This window comes from Cydia splendana, chromosome 15, assembly GCF_910591565.1.
Source record: "Cydia splendana chromosome 15, ilCydSple1.2, whole genome shotgun sequence".
NCBI classification, from domain to species: Eukaryota; Metazoa; Arthropoda; class Insecta; order Lepidoptera; family Tortricidae; genus Cydia; species Cydia splendana.
Window position 1 is genome coordinate 16,147,660 of NC_085974.1, and position 20,868 is coordinate 16,168,527.

At 38.1% G+C, this 20,868-nt stretch overlaps 3 protein-coding genes across 3 annotated transcripts in view; 2 read left to right on the plus strand and 1 right to left on the minus strand.

Moving 5' to 3' along the window:
* LOC134797338 (insulin receptor substrate 2) overlaps positions 1 to 20,868 on the minus strand; it is a 394,635-nt gene that overhangs the window by 274,529 nt on the left and 99,238 nt on the right. The gene's annotated exons all lie outside the window — the stretch shown is intronic.
* Positions 1 to 20,868, plus strand: part of LOC134797737 (organic cation transporter protein-like) — a 161,750-nt gene that overhangs the window by 101,803 nt on the left and 39,079 nt on the right. The gene's annotated exons all lie outside the window — the stretch shown is intronic.
* Positions 2,506 to 18,751, plus strand: LOC134797735 (toll-like receptor 2). The gene is made up of 4 exons (XM_063770090.1): positions 2,506 to 2,746; positions 6,026 to 6,139; positions 6,981 to 7,112; positions 16,418 to 18,751. Exons 2-4 carry the CDS (start codon positions 6,038 to 6,040, stop codon positions 18,749 to 18,751), a joined length of 2,568 nt encoding a protein of 855 aa, XP_063626160.1. The 5' UTR covers positions 2,506 to 2,746; positions 6,026 to 6,037.

Consider the following 20,868-nt stretch of genomic DNA (forward strand, 5'->3'; position numbering starts at 1 on the left):
GTAAGTGCGACAGTGACAGACATAGTGACAGGCGATAAAAATGGAACCATGCTGCGCCCGCTGCAGTAATATGTTACCCTTCGAACTCTTCGAAGGCTCCAAAAATATGTGACACGCTCTTATGGCTCTACAAATAAGATCGTGTCAGATAATTTTGCGGCCTTTGTTGTGTAATGTATTATTGCAGATGACTGTACATTATATAAGTTTCAATGTTTTCTATCAACGATTGTAATGTTGGTTAGGTTCCCAGATGTATGTAGAGCTCGCTCCGTACTAAATATTAAACTTACATATTATTTATCCCTATACACGGAACTAGTCAAATAAATTGAGTTAATTTAGTTGTTGTTTCTTATTCCTTCGCATCGCATAGGAATCCGTTTTAGTATTCTGTCAGTGGTTATCTAGATTTACAGGCGATAATTCGCCGTTAGTCTAAATATTAAGTATTTCTTAATTAGAATCACTCACTTCGCTAGACAAAATTTGTATTAGGTATTTTGTATAATTTTGCGCAATAGAATTTAAATAAATAAGTATATAAACAAACCATTACCTAACCTCCCTACACGTTACAAAATATTTTAGGCATTTGTCTTAAAATTTTATTGTTCGACATTGCGATATTTGCGATTTTATTTAGCGTTCAACACAACACATAACACAAGCCCTACAGTACATTCACCTGGGCAGGGCAAGCTGTCATAAAATGATCGCTCGATACTTTTAGATAGGAACGCGTTTTTTCTATTCTCGGGACCTGGCCCGCTTTCCCTGCTCTATTAGCACTGCTTTTAATTAATAAAAGTGTCACCACAAAGTTGGACAAGCTATTTAAGCTGCCGAGAACGGGAGTAGATGGCGGAACGTATCGTAATGTGTGTGCCTACTTTGCTCGACAATTAATAAGTAAACTAGGTACTCGCATGTTGTAACATTTAATAAGGTTGTGCCAGCATCTTTGGCAATGCCGCGGGGGCCTTATTTATATTATTTTAATTTAGATTAGTTTGTAATCTTATTTTTAATTTTATTAGTTGAATATTTAATAAAATTGTCCAATCTTCTATAAATGTTCAATAAAAAAATCCAATAAGGTTTGCCCCGAAGCGTAGGTAAGCGGTAAACATTCCATTTTTCCTTTAATTTAAAATTAATAAGTGTAAATCAGCAGGCCATTCAAGGCAATCTTTTTTGGGTTACACCGCACCAACTCCGAGTTGTAAGGGAGTCCCACTTGCCCCCCTCACTTTGCCTATACCAAAAAACCGGCCAAGTGCGAGTCCGACTCGCGCACGAAGGGTTCCGTACCATTACGCAATTAACGGCAAAAAAATGACGTTTGTTGTATGGGAGCCCCACTTAAATATTTATTTTATTCAGTTTTTAGTAGGTTTGTTATAGCGGCAACAGAAATACCTACATCATCTGTGAAAATCTCAACTGCCTAGCTATCACGGTTCATGAGATACAGCCTGGTGACAGACAGACGGACAGTGGAGTTCTAGTACTAGTGTCCAGTTTTTACCCTTTGGCTATGGAACCCTATAAAAAAAGAGTTTATTTACTTACCAGAAATGATACATATGGTTTACTTAACCTATGACCTATTCACTAGGCTAGGCCTGTCTCGTGGAGTCAGTTTAAACAATTCCAATTTTCAATAGCTTAAATATCTTCCTATGCTGAAGTTTTGGATTTATACCTACAAAGTAATACATATAGCCTAAAAATGCAAGTTATCGTTTTTCAAACATCTCGTCCGCCAAAACATTAAGAATATGTCTGAAGTAGTTACCTATTAGTTATGCAACTGTTTTCTGCGGAATCTAAGTAAATGTATCAACAAGAAGAGTCAACAGATGTTAAGGCTCCGTAGCGTTATCACAACAAATACTAAATAAGTCCAAAAATTATACCTGCTTGTTTATAATTAGTATACGAATTTCTTCGAATGCAGTGAATGAACATTTTTTTTATGATTTCTTTTTTACATTCCACTCCACAAATTTTAAACCACCACTTCACCTCTTCACATGGTTGGCAGTCCTCAACTGTGCGTGTCTCCAGAAACTTTTCCTGCCTCGCACAGCTAAAGGTGGTATTCCATATTCTGTCCAATATCTTTGTCCAATGTATATTTAGTCTCACATTTTGCTTAATGAGAGAGTGAGACGCAATGACATTGGACCAAGAAATTGGGCAGGTGGAATACCATCCTAAACTGTGAATAAACTGTCGCACGCGGTATTTCTGGACCGATACAGCCTTCAAATATTCAAATGCCCAAAGAGAAGAACTCACTCCCATCTCAAAGGCTGGTAACGCACTTGCAACCCTAGTGTTGCAGGTTTCCATGAGCGACGGTATTTGCTTACCATCAGGTGATTCGTCAGCTCTTTTGCCTCCTGTACCATAAAAAAATGATTTGCTTTGTTACAAATAATGTTACCGTCGCCTTAACACCTTCGTCTACGCGTCCAATCATGGCGTTCCTTGCGTCACTCAGTTATCTCCTAATACCCAACCAAACAACGCACAGGTACAACTGTTTTGCACAAAACATATTCGCGAATCGCGAGAAAAAACAAAAGAAAGTGAGCCTGGTTGTGATGAGTTGGTTTCTACTGGAGTTATCGTGGAAAATTTTGTATATCGTGGTTTTTGGAGAGTGAGTGATGGGTTAAGCGCTGGTTAAGAATAGCAGTGTTTGTGGAGGGGTACTTTTGGGATTGATTGAAAAGTAAGTAGGCCTAAGCTTAAGTAACTACCTAAAAAAAGAGCGTACTCCCATCTTAAAGGCCGCCATTCATCTAGGTATTTGACGGATGTAAACCTAATATCAGAACGTCAAATACCGTAAAATACCTACTCACCCCGTAGGGTCAAAACTGAAATTCAAACCTCGATAACATTTTATTTTTACATATGAAAACTGAATGGTGTATATAATAAGTGTTCCGGACATTTGTATTTTAGTTTTTATTTTATTTTGGGTAGTTCCATTTCATAACTTTGACGATAAAGAGGAAAACCCACCTCACCCCGTAGTGCCTCGTATTTGGGGTGAGAGGGGTTTTCATACAAAGGTGATTTTGGAAGATTGTTGGATCGTTTTTTTTTATTATGCGTATTACTATAGCTCCATTTTAAATTGGAATACATTATTTTTGTAGCAGTAGCCTTAAAATCCCTTCTCACCCCCCTCTCAAACCTTCTCTCCCCATTCATAACCCACCTCTCCCCGCGAAACCTACTCACCCCGTTTTACGGTACTTAAATTTTATATTACGATGGCTCTAATGTAGGAAGTGACACGTTAATTGCCTTATGAGTGGTTATAAAGTTAGAAGAAAATTAGACAAGTACCGATGGCTATAGTAGTCTCTGGGTCAAACAGATCACTGTGTTATGTCTTTCCTGTAGACATACACAAGAGTTAAGGGCTATAAAGGTTAATTTTCTTATTTAACCCTTATCCACGTGAAAAGGTCCTCCTTTTATTTAGAGAACTATGATAAAATCATTGCTTACACGCCCACAAGCTGTTAACTATTGCCCACAGGAGAGAAAAATGTGCTGTTCGCGCTATAACACACTAGTTTTCTCTCCTGTGGGCAATAGTTAACAGCTTGTGGGCATGTAAGCAATGATTTTATCATAGTTCTCTAAATAAAAGGAGGACCTTTTCACGTGGATAAGGGTTAAATAAGAAAATTAACCTTTATAGCCCTTAACTCTTGTGTATGTCTACAGGAAAGACATAACACAGTGATCTGTTTGACCCTCTCTACGAAAAAAACCGTTTTTCCGGAGTTTAAAATACATTCAAAAACCCCAGAACACATAGTTACACACACATGTAGTACATAATCAAGGATATGATATGACACTCAATCTGGTATGTAGGTATGTAGTTAGGTCTGCCACTTACGCTAATAAATACAATAAATATTTCTTCAGCTAGTTTAAATAACAAACAGTTTAAAGTACTGCCCACGATAACACACGGATCGACGTCATCATATCATTAATAGCGGATGAGACTATGATACCCGTCAAAAGTATCTATCTAGTCAAACCATGCTAACTCGGTAGCGATTTTGATAGCACAGACTTCACTGTGCAAGTGTTATTTTAAACGTCAAATTTCTATTAAATAATGACATTTAAAATAACACTTGCAAAGTATGTGCTATCCAAATTGCTGCCGAGTTAGCTTGGTCTGACTCTACCATTAATTACTAGGTTTACTTTTTTTACCTATTTATGAGTGTCCCACTGCTGGGAAAAGGCCTCTCGTCATCTCCTCATGTGCCTACCCCACCCACGCTTCTCTACCGGCATCCAATTGGTGGCTATGTTAGCTTGGGTCCTTATATTTAAAACTAGCACAGTGGCTATGTTTACTTGGGTCCTTATATTTAAAACTAGCACAGTGGCTATGTTCACATGGGTTCTTATATTTAAAACTAGCACAGTGGCTATGTTTACTTGGGTGCTTATATTTAAAACTAGCACAGTGGCTATGTTTACTTGGGTCCTTATATTTAAAACTAGCACAGTGGCTATGTTTACTTGGGTCCTTATATTTAAAACTAGCACAGTGGCTATGTTTACTTGGGTCCTTATATTTAAAACTAGCACAGTGGTTATGTTTACTTGTGTCCTTATATTTAAAACTAGCACAGTGGCTATGTTTACTTGGGTCCTTATATTTAAAACAGAGAGACTGTGGCAGATACTTCCGCACCCCTTATCGTTGTCTGTATCGCTGTTCTAGGCTAGCTCTTAGTCTATAATAACTAAAAATAACTAAGTCTCGTTGTTTTGATAGGGATTGCGATTGACAAACATGCGATCTAGTTCACGCCTTGCAAACATTCGCTTCCTGCGTTTGACTATACGTTTTATTGCATTGTTTTGACATGGAAAACTAACGGAGATCTAACTATTACTTATTTAGCGATACGGTCTGTAAGTACAGGGTTTTCCCTTCTATTCTATTCTGTATTTGTTCTACGTATTGATACACAGAAAGTAATAGGTGCATACTGTTTGTATTATTGTGACAGTAAGCAGAATCAAAGTAAAAATACACTTGCAAAGCTTTAATCGTATAGGGACCGTGCGCGTTAGAGAGGGTATGCCAACTTGTGGCCTGAATCGGAAACATATGTGCACATGTACATTGCCAAAGCGAGTGCTATCATCTACCCTTCTCGTCGGTACGTTTCCTTGTGCATAGTAGGTTCTGCCATCTTGTGGGCTACATCGGAATCATAAACGACACATTTACGCCTCGGGCTATCTGACGGCTCCTATGCTAACCCCTATAGTTCATGTACGGGGCCTTACTTTTCATGTGAGATTAGTACATACTTAAACTTATACATTCACATTCATCCTCAGACTTTCCAATCTATAGGAATAAATAGACCTTGTTGGAATTAGTCCGGGTATCTCGCTGTCTGTTCATACTATTAAACTATCAGCTAATGATATTTCTTAGATAGGTACCAATTCGATCTAGAGTCGGTCCATAAAAAGTCTGCAGCGGATTTGATAGCCCACGCAGTGCAAGTGTCATTTATACGTCATAATTTCATAGAAGTTTGACGTTTAATATAACACTTGCACTGCGTGGGCTATCAAATCAGCTGCAGACTATTCTTGGTCTGACTCTAAGAAACTTTCTGGTGTGTGTCTAGGAACGAACTTAAAAAACGGTGCGGTAGTCTGTTACGGCTATAAGACTAGTAAAAACATCGCCTACTTTACCACTTTAAGTTTGAAGATTGTGAAGGTATTACACTTGTTACCAATAAATGATGTCTATGTCTAATTTTAACATTAATTTTAATTTTTATTGAGAAGTTCAACAGCGTTTACATTAAATAATATACAAAAATCATGAGAACTTATAGCATAGCCAATAACAGAACTTCCTGGAATTTATTCATCATAAAAAATCATCACATTTAAATATTCGTCCATTAATTAAAACGATGTTTACCCGCAGAGTAAACGCGATATGTTCGGCGCTCGATGCCTGTGGCTGCTGTTGTGTTACGCGCAGTGTGCAAGAACTAATCTCGACACTGACTACGAAGGGATCGCTACCATCCTCTCCCAGGTAAGTGTTGAGTGTAGACCGCCAGTATACTCCATGCCGCCGCCAGTAGGTAATAACTACCAAGAAAGACATAGACTTTTTACCACTAACTCCACCCATTGGTAAATAGTACCACTAAACCTGGAATAATAATTAATATTAACCTTTCATACGAGGTGGTAAGAAATCATGGGTTCTAACTTCAGTTGTACTGTATAAAGCAGAAAAAATCGCTCTCGATAGTTCGTCGCTGAATAACGAGACCTTCTCGGGTTACCTAAGGAACCCGACGTAGGTAGGTAGGTAGGTACTCAAAAAAAATTACTAGCCTTTTTTTCTTTAAAAATTTGGTCAGGTCGGTGGTGACAATAGGGATGTTTCCTGTACTTAAAATAAATTATTTCAAACCGTGCACGAAATAAAGAACCAGATAATTATAAGAAAAACATAGATAGCAGCTATTTTTAAACACAATTTGTATTTAATAAATCGGATTGAAATATAAAAAGTAGGTGAGTTTACCGTGACGTCACTATATTTGTTTTCATATAAATTCCATACTAAAAAATCGTTTTGACAGTTCTAAAAAAGAAGCTGATTTGACTAGTAGGGATGTAGCCTATTTCCCCGATGCTTTTAGTTTTGGGACTTTCTTATATCCCAAAATAGTTTAAAAAATTATTTGATTTTGTTCATTTCAATGGATATATACCGGGACTTTGGAGGATATTCCTCTAACTTGTATGGTGCCAGAACGCACATCGTGATTCGTGATAGGTTGTTGAACGCCGCTTGGACATTTAATTTTAAAAATGTCTCAATGAATTTTATTACACTAGTTAAATTAAAATGTTCTCTTCAGAATGAAGACCGCAGCGTGGACCTGCCGGTAGAGTTGGGCACGGACGCTGCCTCCGGGTGCATCTGCCGCGCCAGCAAGCACCGACACGTCATCGTGTGCTTCGGTAACTACGACTGCAAGACGTTTCCAAAGGTACGGTGTCCCTGTGATAAAACGTTCTCTTCAAAATGAAGCAGCGCGGACCTGCCGGTAGAGATGGGCACGGACACTGCCTCCGGCTACATCTGCCGCGTCATCAAGCACCGACACGTCATCGTGTGCTTCGGTAACTACGAGTGTAAGACGTTTCCCAAGGTACGTGTGTCGTATCCCTATGATAAAACGTTCTCTCCAAAATGAAGCAGCGTGAACCTGCCGGTGGAGCTGGACACGGACGCTGCCTCCGGGTGCATCTGTCGCGCCAGCAAGCACCGACACGTCATTGTGTGCTTCGGTAACTACGACTGCAAGACGTTTCCCAAGGTACTTGTCTCTGTGATAAAACGTTTTCTCCAAAATGAAGCAGCGTGGACCTGCCGGTAGAGCTCGGCACGGACGCTGCGTCCGGCTGCATCTGCCGCGCCAGCAAGCACCGACACGTCATCGTGTGCTTCGGTAACTACGAGTGCAAGACGTTTCCCAAGGTACGTGTCCCTTGTTTACAAAACGCTCTCTTCAAAATGAAGCAGCGTGGACCTGCCGGTAGAGCTCGGCACGGACGCTGCGTCCGGCTCCATCTGCCGCGCCAGCAAGCACCGACACGTCATCGTGTGCTTCGGTAACTACGAGTGCAAGTCGTTTCCCAAGGTACGTGTCCCTGTGACAAAACGCTCTCTTCAAAATGAAGCAGCGTGGACCTGCCGGTGGAGCTGGGCACGGACGCTGCCTCCGGCTGCATCTACCACGCCAGCAAGCACCGACACGTCATCGTGTGCTTCGGTAACTACGAATGCAAGACGTTTCCCAAGGTACGTGTCCCTGTGATAAAATGATGTCCCAGAGAGTACGCAGTCCGTTCGCCTAGCGACTCCTAACTAATTCTCAACAATTACAATATTCGGTGCATGGGTGCTTATTCTAGGAAAAATCTTAACACCGCCATGTAGGATTGGTATGCGCCCAGGGGGCGATTTTTGAATCTCGTTCGTTCGATTTCGTCACTCGGAAAACGACGAAATGCAAATTTTTGAAATACGAGCGATAGAACTTGGGAATCTAGTGGTATTAACCACTCGTTTTCTATTCTATTAGTAGAATTTAAATGCCTAGTAGTGGAGATATTATGGAACGAAATATAAAAAATCGAGAGACGTCACATCCACGGTTCCATTGAAAATGGCGATCCTACTAAGACCTGGAAATTCCTTAAAACATTAGGAGTAGGTAAATCTCAGCAATCCCCTGTGAATAAGGATGTAGATCTTGATTTGCTCAACCAGCATTTCTCCGCTTCTGCTACTTTCAGTGGACCGGTCAAGACTCAGACTCTCAACGATCTGTCTAATTTCACAACTTCTGTCTCCTCTCAATTTACTTTCTCAAAATTTTCCGAATGTGATGTTAAGAAGAACATACTATCAGTATCCTCCAATGCTGTTGGAGTAGACAATGTGAGCCGTAATATGATCCTCCCACTCCTTGATCTCCTTGTTCCTATCATTACCCACATCCTTAATAGTTCTATTTCTTCTAGTATTTTCCCAACGCTTTGGAAAGAAGCTCACATAATCCCTTTACCTAAAAAGTCTAAACCTTCTTCCTTTTCTGACTACCGTCCCATATCCATTCTTCCTTTTCTTTCCAAGGTTCTTGAGCGCTTAGTCCATCAACAACTAACTTCTTATTTAAATAGATATAGCCTCATGAACCCTTTCCAATCCGGTTTCCGTTCCGGTCATAGCACGGTCACATCGCTTATTAAAATCACTGATGACATTAGAGAGGGAATGGATAAAAGGATGGTGACGGTATTAACGTTGTTGGATTTTAGTAACGCGTTTAATACCGTCGATTTTGACATTCTCATTTCAGTATTACGTTCCCTTAATATATCACCTCCAGTTATTCAATGGTTTAGAAGTTACCTTGTCGGTCGTCGGCAGAGAATTAAAGTAGAAGGTTCTCATTCCTCTTGGTCCAACACTCTGGCCGGCGTTCCGCAGGGTGGCGTTCTATCCCCACTACTCTTCTCGATATTTATTAATTCCATCACCAGTAACATCGTCTCTTCTTATCACTTGTATGCTGATGATTTACAAATTTATTCTCAGGGTGTGCTTGACGATCTTCCATCCGTTATTAATACTACAAATATTGATTTAGAAAACATTTTAGACTGGAGTCATCGCTATGGTCTCATTGTCAATCCATCTAAAACGCAAGCAATAATTATAGGTAGTTCAAAATTAATCTCCCGAATAGATTTTTCTAATTTACCTACGATTTTATTTAACGGCACACAGATTCCTTATTCGTTTCAAGTTAAAAATTTAGGCATAATTATGGACCGTACTCTATCTTGGATTCCCCAGATCAATGAGGTTAGTAGGAAAATGTTTGCTGCTGTAGGATCCCTACGGCGGCTTCGTAACTTTCTACCGCTCGCTACCAAAATTGCGCTTGCTCATGCTCTGCTTCTCCCCATTTTAGATTATGCGGATATCAGCCATCCCGATCTTTCTGTAGAGCAACTAAATAAACTCGAACGTCTTCAAAATCTATGCATCCGGTTCATTTATGGCTTGCGAAAATATGACCACGTCTCGTATTACCGTTCGCAGCTCAAGTGGCTCCCCATACGTTTGCGACGCAATTCTCACATTCTTGCTCACCTGTACGGTATTCTCTTCAACCCCTCTACCCCTATCTACCTGAAGGAGCGTTTCAAATACCTCTCTTCTTTAAGATGCTCCCAGAACTATCTGCTTGCCCAAATTTCTTCTTCTTCTAAATTCTATAACGGTTCTTTTACCTTCCAAGCGATTCGGTTGTGGAATGCTCTGCCGTCTGAGCTAAGACATGCTAAATCGCTTCCCATTTTTAAGGCTCAACTCAAAATTCACTATCTGTCACTTCCTCAAACTCGCTAATAATTAGATTCTGTCTGTCTGTCTGATTCTGTGTTGTGTGATATATGTATGTATATATGTATTTATTTATTTATTTATTTATATATTTATTTATTTATATATCTCTTTAATGTATGTATTCATATTGTTATATATTTAGTTGTGCTGGTTTTTTTTTTTTTTTCCTGATCTTGCACTTCATTTATTTTTGCTACCCTTATACTTATTTCTTCCCTTCGATAATTTCTACTACCTGAAGGTTGTCTGGAAGAGATCGCTCTTTAGCGATAAGACCGCCTGTTGTTGCTTAGTTTTTTATTTATGTTAATTTGCTGTATTTAATCATGTTTTCATTGTGCACAATAAAGAATATTATTATTATTATTATTATAAATGTCTTTCCCATCACGGAACAATGGTGTTCCGGACCTTTGGGAGGCGTGCGCGGAGCCGAAGCCAACGCGTAGAGGCCCTTTTGACACTTTAATGAAATGTAAGGGGTACACCGAGCGGAGGCTGCCCTTGCCCGTGTCATGGGACGCACGCAGAGGCAGCACCCGCCAGGGCGTAAGGACTATTGAGAGTTGATGGAATCTAAAATGAACTAGGTTATTGGGTGAAAGCGATGGACTAAGAACTGAGCTATGGGGTAAAAAACCGGACGCCTGCCTAATAAAACGGTATGCAATTTTATTTCCGGCAGACGGTGACTCGCCCTCACAAGATGGGCCCCCACAAAAAGCGACATCTAGGATGGCTCAAGGGCAACACCGGTGTGAGCGGCTCAGGGGTGTCGAGAGGTGTGCGCCGCTTTCTACCCAGTGGCTGTTAACAGCCACTGTGCCAACTCGCGTCTTATGCATATTTCACTTCCACCCCTGGAGCTTATAGCTCTAACGACTCCACCCTGGCCGGCCGGCTAAGGCAAGCCAGAGGCAGAGAATCCTGTCCCACCCACCCTCCTTGCGGGTAACAGAACTCTCCAGGAGTACTCGGGTACGTGAGGTCGCTAATCCCCAACAGCTCGCCACAAGCTGCCCTGCGTTGACTGATTGCACTGGTAAAACCAGCGGGCGATGGGGTCGTCACATCCCTACGCCTATTATTATTATTATTATTAATTTTACTGTATTTGGTGCGTTTTATTAAAAAATTAAGACTTTTACTCACATTCCCTAATACTGTAGGTACTAAAATAAAGATTTTTGTAGTTTTTAAATTACTTAATTGGATATTTATCAATTTTCGTCGAAAATAACCGTAACCGATTATAACCGATATTCGGTTATTTTTCGGGCAAAACCGGTTATGAAGTTTGGTCGGTTATTGCATTCCCTAGTTTTGTCCCTCACGGAGGCACGCGTATACCACTTCTATACGATCCTACCTTCTATGCGGAAACGAGATATGACAGGCCTACTAACGCCATCTCTGTGCATATAGGTCAACTATATATGTATGAGTTGTCAAGATGACATTAATCTACTATACATTTGCTACGTTTTACTAAAAATAAAAGAATTACGAAATGAGTGATTCCATAATTTTAAAGCTCCAGGAACACTGGGTATGTTAAACTATTTGGATACACTCAATATATTTTTAGGAACATGTTACATGAGTTTCTGTATTTTTTACAGGTTTCGGAAACGATATATGATAGGGCCTACTAACGCCATCTCTGTGCATATAGGTGAACTATATATATATGAGTTGTCAAGATGACATTAATCTATATCTATACATTTGCTACGTTTTAGTAAAAATACAAGCATTTCGAAATGCGTGATTCCATAAGTTTAAAACATTGGGTACTACTAAAGCCATCTTGTGAGGCGCAAGGAACTAAAGATTGCCTAGGAACTGAAAGCTATCCAATTTACATTAATCGTAGTTTGCACATTCGTTATGTTTCCATAAAAATCTAGGCAACACACAACACAAGTTACGCAATGTTTTGGTTTTTTTAAACTACGGGACAGATAAAATATCGCTAAGGTTTACGTCCAAATCGAGGACTACTAGCGCTATCTAGCTGGCTCTATATGAACTAAATATAGCTTATTAATATATTTGGGAAAGTTCGCGTTACATCGTCATATTTCAACCAATTTACACAAAACCTTAACAAATTATACGCCTTAACCTTTCTCAAGAATCACTTTTTTTTGGATAAAAACCGCACAAAAATCCGTTCAGTAATTTTCACTGAAATTATTACGATTTACTTAGGTACTTCTCGCTTAATAGTTGAGACAAAATAAGGGCCTACATATAGGTAGTTGCAACCGCTGTGTGGCGATGTCGTCGTGCACACACGGTCCCAATAATATATAAGATATGCTCGCGAGATCTACAGCTCACAGAGCCACTAGTTTAATGAAACTTAACATTTAGTTCAAAACTGTGTGCACATACTAAACACATTCTTATCACAATTCATTTCAGGTTCACGTTCAGTTATCTAATTTCATGGTAGATGGCGCAGCCTGTACTTTAGATGTCGCTATCGTTTGTTCCCCGTGACTTCTATATAACATTTGAGGAAACTTTATTCTATAGTCTGATTTTCCGAGACATAATAGTCTCACCCCCACTGCAATAATAGCTAGTTAGACTTCCCGTGCCACCCAGGGAGGTCCGTAGCTATTCAGGAACCGGTATTGGCAAGGTACCGGACAATTTTTCTTGCCACACAAAAAATTTAAATAAAACGCTCTTAGTTTGGTTATGTTACGTGCACGACGAAATGGAAATAATTCATAATACTTGCCAGACTTTTCCTTTGTGATGGCATATTAGCTGGTTTGATACTGCACGCCGTTGTATGGGAACTCTGCACTTTGTGACTATGCGCTGAAACTTGGCAAAGTTTGTTCTTAGCTGGTCTTGAGCAGATACAGACCGGGAGCCATCGAGAGCCACCTCTCATTTAGTTAAGTTCGACGCTGCCGCGCTTCACTTGGAGCAACATTTCTCTAAAACTATACCTATTAGGGCATGTAATATATCATCTTCGTATAAATTAAAGATGAGGAATCTATTTTTAGAACAAAAACAAAATCTAACAAATAAAAAGAATAAAGTAGAAAAGACTAAAAACGTATTTTAGATTATTTTATAATTACAATTTTGTGTAGCAGAAATCTGAATATAAAAAATATAGTCGTAAAGCTACACTTATTAAGTTTAAAAAAAATATGTATATAGTTTAGGTATTATACAAACCTGTTGATAAATGGGAGATAAAATAATATTAAGCGTGGGTCAGAGTGATCTCAATGCATTATCGTGCGGGAAGTACGGTTTTAAACACACGAAAGGTTAATATATAATTTAAAAAAACGGATGTTTTATACATATATTTTTATTTACAGGGCCACAGAGAGAAAGAGTATTACCCCTCTTTCACGCATTCACAGGATGTGACACGGTATTTTCGTTCAATGGTAAAGGAAAGAGAAGTGCGTTAGAAGCTTGAAAAGTCTTTTCTGACATAACTATAGTTAATTAGGCCACCAAACGAAGGAATTACAGGGGAAATAATGCGTGTATAAGCAAATTTTGGCATAGTTGTAGGGAATGGTGTATTAAACAAGATACTAAAAGTACCGAGGGGTGGGGGTGAAGATAACGGGTAGGGAGGGTATTAAAGTCCCTTTTTATACTTTGTCGTAAATAACTCTTAAACGGTGGCCCGTAGTAAAAAATGTTCTATTACATAAGTAATCTACATAAAATGTTCTACAAAACAGATTCAGTTCACTTTTTCGCTAGGATCAATATTTCAAAATATATTAAAGTGGGAAAGTTACTTATAATTTGTTTTACAATCGTTTTTTTTTAGTTTTTCGTAAATAACTCGAACACGGTAGCCCACAGCAAAAAAAATCTTTTACGTAAATAATCTATTTCAGATTTCTTATAAAATAAGCTACTTTTTTTTACTCGTAAACTATGGCCAATTAGCAAAAAATGTTTTATTACATGAATAATTTACATAAAATTTTCTACAACAAAGGTTATTCAAACTTTTACGCTAGGATCAATACTAAAAACGATATTAATGAGAGAAAATAAATTATAAGGTCCCCTTTTTAAATATTGATCCGACACGTCATTGTGTGCTTCAGTAACTACGAGTGCAAGACGAATCCCAAGATACGTGTCCCCGTGATAAAAAAAATATTGTACTGTATCTCTGGTTAGCCCCATGGTTGTGTTTATTTTGTGTAATAAAGTTTAAATAAATAAATAAAAAAAACAATAGACAAACCTGGACCTCTGCTTGGATTGGCCATGTGTAAAGGGCATCCAAAATCTTAGGAATCTAAAAGCATTTATATGTTGTAATATTTGTGATATCTGACTACATAAGTAGGTCAAAAACCTTCGATAATATAGACGTCATTCTGTGGGCATTACAAAAAGGATAAATTACCTAAAAAGACTGTAAAGCTCTTTTATTTTATGTCCAAGAAAAAGACACATGAACTTAACTTATGCTGAAAAAGATTTTGACTTGAAAAGTATAATTATTTTACTTTTGCTTAGTACTTACCCAATTTTACGCCTATAATTTATTTATGTAGTAAAACCGTATTTTTAGTTTTTTTACGGCAACTTTCAATGTTTAAAACAACAGGTTTTCAAAGCAACTTTCTCGACGTTTTCCTTTACATTTGCCGACGTTTAAATTACTTATTACACATGTGATGTGAATGAACCGCTTTAATTCTGTTTGTCTATAAATCTAGAACCTTATTTTTATTGCACATGATAAGATAAAAATAAGCCGCAAAAACGAGTCAAACTAGAATAATAAACTGTGATAATAAACTAGTGGAGGAGCGTAATTTATTTTAGTCACATTTGTTTACGTGTTACAGTTGGAATGTTTATTTATTTTTCTAAATCCTTCCATCTTATCACCATGCATAAGGGCTCATTTAGACGGCGCGCAAACTCGCATGCGGTTTTAGTTAGGTATACATTGCGGACTATTGATGATACATCCAAAACAGCCGACCGATCAAATACCGCAATGCAATGTAAAATGTACCTCGCATGCGAGTTCTCACACCAGGTCATCTAAATGAGCCGTAACGGTTAAAAAATAACAAAAACCAATACCGGTTCCTGAATAGCTACGGACCTCCCTGGGTGGCACGGGAAGTCTAACTAGCTATTGCAGTAAGGGTGAGACTATTATGTCTCGGAAAATCAGACAATAGAATAAAGTTTCCTCAAACGTTACATAGAAGTCACGGGAAACAAACGATAGCGACATCTAAAGGACAGGCTGCGCCATCTACCATGAAATTCGATAACTGAACGTGAATCTGAAACGAATGGCGATAGGAATGTGTTTCGTATGTGCATACGGTTTTGAACTAAGTTTAATTAAATTATTTTTCACTGCACCACCTCGGAAAGGCTTACTTTGCACTTCAAAAACTGATAGCAAAGTTGCGTTTTATTCACATGTGAGGCAAAGTAATCAAATGCAAATTTTGAGTTGTTTTCTTATGTTTGCTGGTAGAATTGACTTTTAATGAAATGATGATTTTGGATGATAAATATTTAATAACATTCATTTGGATTTGATTTGGTTTGATTTTGTTTGATATTTTATTACATCTAATATTTACTTCGGGTTGGTGAAAAATTTTGTGTTTCACTCGGGGGCAAATTTTGTTTAACCCTCGTGCTTTGAAACCCTCGCAACGCTCAAGATTCCATTTTTCGAACCACTCGCTACGCTCGTGGTTCAATTTTGGAGTTTTTCGCTTGCTCGGGTATCAATATTAGCACGAGCGGTTAAACAACTATTTGTCCCCTTGTAAAACAAATAACTATTCTAAATCCTTCCAACTCATCACCATGCATTAACGGTTAAAAAATAACAAAACTTTCTTATTTGTCTCGTTTCATTTGCCAGAATTAAAATCCGTTACAAAAAAAAGTATGTATGAATAAAAAATATGAATTGTTTCCATTTCGTCGTGCACGTAACAAGACCAAACTAAGAGCGTTTTATTTCAATTTTTTGTGTGGCAAGAAAAATTGTCCGGTACCTTGCCAATACCGGTTTCTGAATAGCTACGGACCTCCCTGGGTGGCACGGGAAATCTAACTAGCTATTGCAGTGGGGGTGAGACTATGTCTCGGAAAATCAGACTATAGAATAATGTTTCCTCAAATGTTATATAGAAGCGACGGGAAACAAACGATAGCGACATCTAAAGTACAGGCTGCGCCATCTACCATGAAATTCGATAACTGAACGTGAACCTGAAACGAATGGCGATAGGAATGTGTTTCGTATGTGCACACGGTTTTGAACTAAGTGTTAAGTATAATTAAATTATTTTCCCCATCTATTTTCAGATTCGATATATAAGCAAGTCCCTCCGTGTACGGACCACAGCCATCACAAGTTTACGAAAAGGCGACCTCGACACCCTGAATCACCTGAAAATCCTAGAAATTGAAGCCAACCACTTGCTCAGACACATTGAATCAGGCGTTTTCCGCAACATGAGCAACCTTCAGCAACTCTCCATCTCCTATAACATTCGCCTACAAACCCTGGCTCAAGACATATTCGAAGGCCTGACGAATCTCCACAACCTTACCTTAGTTAATAATGGGTTCAAGAACGTACTTGAGCTGACTCCCGCGTTTAAAGTCAGCATCCTACCCTCTTTAAGAGGCCTGGACTTATCAGAGAACTGTTTCGAGCAAATACCTGAAGAAGCCTTCATTCCAATGGTAGGAACTTCACTAAAACACCTCGAAATACACTTGTGTTCTCTTGACTTCATACATCCCAATAGTTTCCTACCGTTGAGGAATTTAAAAGAGCTGCATGTTGGAGAAAATGATCTTAACTCTAGTTTGATTGGCATTTTTTTACTGAAAATTATGGAAGAAGGCATCAATTTGACAAGCCTAGACTTATCTGGCATGGGCTTCAGAAAACAGCCGCCGCAACAGCTGATCAACATCATAGCACAAACAACTATAAAGAGTCTCAATTTGGCCCAAAACCAGTTCGAAGTGATCAACGATGACGCCTTTCCTCGCATGGTAAATATCGAAGTGTTGGATTTGAGAAGAGTCTCCGCAATCGCAATAGGACCAAACACGTTTGATGACACAAGATTTCCTAACCTAAAAGTCTTATTGCTGGGAGGAAATAACTTGCCCGGAGATCACCAAACTCACCTATCCAACCAACTCATTCTACTAGACGTGTCCAGTAACAAGGGCAGCGCAGCAAACCCTTTGTATTATGAAATAGGCAAAGACACATTCAGCCAAAGTAAGAAACTGAGAGTTCTTAACCTTTCCTATAACCGAATAAAAACTATATTTGAATATACTTTTAGAGGACTGGAGAAGTTACGGATTTTGAACATTGAAAATGGCACAATATATTTTATAGGGCGAGATACATTCAGGCCGCTCAAACAGCTTCAAATGCTAAACCTAGCAAACAACCCTTTAGTCGCCAACGAAAATCTAACTAGCGCACAATTTAACGGCCTCAATGAACTGAAAATACTTATATTGATGAACTGTGGCATTAAACGGTTCTACGACAATGACAATATCTTTGAAATGATGCCAAATCTAACACATTTAAACTTGAAGAACAATCAACTGTACTACATCACAGCAGAAACCATCAAACCATTAAAGTCTCTACAGGTATTAGACTTAAGTGAAAACCTTATTATATCTTGGTGGAAACCTCTGTTTTTGGCTGCAGGAGTCGCACCCAAGCGATTAGATTTAATGAACAACAAGATATCACATTTTTCAGTCAGCATGATGCAAGATATCAGCTATCTTTTGGAAGATGGGAGGAACTCGACTACTGAAGTGGATCTCATGGACAACATCTTCGTTTGTGACTGCAGCACAATGTACGACACTTACTTATGGCTCGACAAAAACGGATCTACCGTACTTAAGGACTATTTTGCTCAATCACAGTTCCAATGTAGCAGTCCTGACGTTTGGGAGGACAGAAAAGTCTCAGAATACTTATCATCGGTGAAGAAATTACACTGTTTAGTTTACCAGAAGATTTCAAATATCATGTTGCTCGTTTGGACAGCACCATCTCTCGTTACGATTCTATTAATTGTGTCTTCTGTAACGATTATCTACAGATACAGGATATATATTAGATATTGGATATTCTTGGCTAAATTAGCACTAGGAAGAACATTGATAGCCAAAAGTGCAAAAACAGAGAACATGGTTGAAAAGGCTTATAAGTATGATTCCTTTGTGTCATATTGCGCTGACGATAGGGATTTTGTTATGGAGATGGTATCACAGTTAGAATCGTCGCCTCCATATTTAAAGCTTTGCGTTTATGAGAGAGACTTCGAAATAGGTACGTTTATCTCAGAATCCATAGTGACGAGCATAAATGAGAGCAGATACATAATTTTAGTCATAAGCAACAGTTTTGTTAGATCACAATGGTGCCGATGGGAGACACAGCTAGCCGAATATCATAGACTATTTCTAGAAGATGGATCTGCGTATGATCCGTTGGTGTTAATAAAAATAGGTGAGATAGATAACAAATATTTGACAACGACTTTAAAATATCTTCTTAAGACAAAGATTTACCATTCCTGGGATGAAAAGAATCCAGAGGAGTTTTGGAAGAAATTAAAAAATGTTTTATCAAAGAAGTAAAATGTATTTCATCGTATAATTGTTTTATTATACCTACAGTTTTTTTTAATTTTATAATTTGTTTTACAGTACATATGGTGCTACTTTACCGCCCTAGGGCGTGATAAAGGACAATACGTGCCTATGTCAAAAATTTTAAGGGCCTTATGTTCTGTAAAACGTTGTACAATACATATGCGAAAAGAATTTCCTATTTTTCGCACTTGTATCGTAATGTACTACCTATTATTTCACATTCCGTCCGAAACAATATACTAAATCAATAATTATCTATTTAATAATCATTTAAAACACTGAGGTTTTATTACGGTCCTAATGACTACTACGGTCCTTGCCACCCTCCTAGTAGATTAGGTATCTTTATTTATAATTAGCTTCTGCCTTCTGCGTGGAAAGACTGAAGTATATGTAGGTATTATGTTGAATATAATAAAGTTCGGTTACATTATCCTCGAGAAAGTTCGCAAAGGAAAGTGCAATAAAGACAATATTGACAGAAGCACGGCAGGTTTCACCGGACTTTCTACTGACGTCTCATGAGTGAGGTTACGTCATTCAAAAGATCCTGCGAACATAAGTTCATTGTCACTCACTTATCAGCAGACGTCGTAAATTTTATAGCATTTTTGGTGCAGCGGAGTGGTGTTAACGGGATTAGTATAGATAATTCCAACTGTAATGGTGTAAATTAAGGTTAATATTAACGTAATTAACGCTAATTAATCATTAGGGTTGAAATTGTTTATATCAATTCCGTTAACACCACTCCGCTGCACCGAAAATGCTATAGGGTGATTCTTAAATTGTGTCCAAAAAAATTTTATATCATAAACGTTTTTATTTTTCACATTATTACATATATCAAAAGTACATACAAAAAGCAATTTTTTGATTCATATGGTCAAGCTTAATACCCTCAGGAAAGGTAAATAAAATGAGTACATAAACACGGTTGTGACAAAGTGTCCCTCAGTCGTGACATTTCGGCATTTTGGTGGCCAACTCGGCTATTTTGATTTAAATAGTTATTTTAACATAGCCTAAGTCGCTCCTAAGACTACGACAAACCTAATGAGAGCTCAGACGTTGAAATCCGTCAAACTATAAAGGCTGTAGAGCGTGACAAAGAATTCGATACACATCATACATTCATACAAGCGAAAAACATTTTTTTTTGCTTTGGCAGTCGGGCAATAATAGCAAATGATCTGTAGCTAATAAAAATGCATTTCTGAAAAGTGCATGTGCAGAGGCAAAATTAATCAAACGAATTAACCCCTTACTGCATATAATAAAAAATATTTGTTGAAATTTGAACTTTAATAGCTGTCAATAGAGTTAAGTATCATATCCGCCATATATGGCTTCGTATGCGGTAAGGGGTTAAGAATGACACGACCACGTGTCTATATGTCACGAACGTGGACTCAAAAGTCCGTGGCGGTGACAGATTTTTGAGGCCACGGTCGTGATAATTTGGAACATGTTCGATATTACATAAACATTTCCTTTGATTTTGCAAATGTTAAATAATTAGCTTAATCTGCAATGTATGAGGTATACTTATCTTATGTTACAAACAATAACGTGAAACTGCACTTACTTTTAAAATTCTAACACGGCGGTGATGCGTTAAGGTTGACCGTTTTTTCAAATGAACACAAATAAATAATTTTCGAGAAAACTTCTCCCTTCAGCCATTTGTAAACCTGACAACAACACAGTGTTGATGTTCTAAAAAAACTTTAACAAGGCTGCCAGTAGTAAAGATAATTTTCTACCGAGTACCGCATGTTTATATTACCACTCGCGGTGGTGGCGCGAAAACTAATCACAAAATGTATGTTGTTTAAAATTATATAAAATCGTTATAATTCCATACAATTTTTAAACAGTGTTGTAGAACAAGGATTAGTGTTTTATATTCGATATAAATTATTGCAAAATCACTTCATATTTTGTTCAAAAAAAAATCAAATATCACAAAATCTGGGGAAGTCATACTACGGTCCGTGACATTTCGCACTTGTAATTTTTTTTATATGTTTCTAATACTCTTAGGACAATACATTTAGGTTGACCTAAAACTAGAGGTAACTTGCTAAGTATATTGATAT

Excerpts from the sequence above, each read along its gene's own strand:
- LOC134797735 (XM_063770090.1), top strand. The coding sequence starts at position 6,038 with ATGTTCGGCGCTCGATGCCTGTGGCTGCTGTTGTGTTACGCGCAGTGT. Across the intron at positions 6,140-6,980 it reads TCGCTACCATCCTCTCCCAG|AATGAAGACCGCAGCGTGGA; the intron begins GTAAGTGTTGAG and ends TGTTCTCTTCAG. Across the intron at positions 7,113-16,417 it reads ACTGCAAGACGTTTCCAAAG|ATTCGATATATAAGCAAGTC; the intron begins GTACGGTGTCCC and ends ATCTATTTTCAG.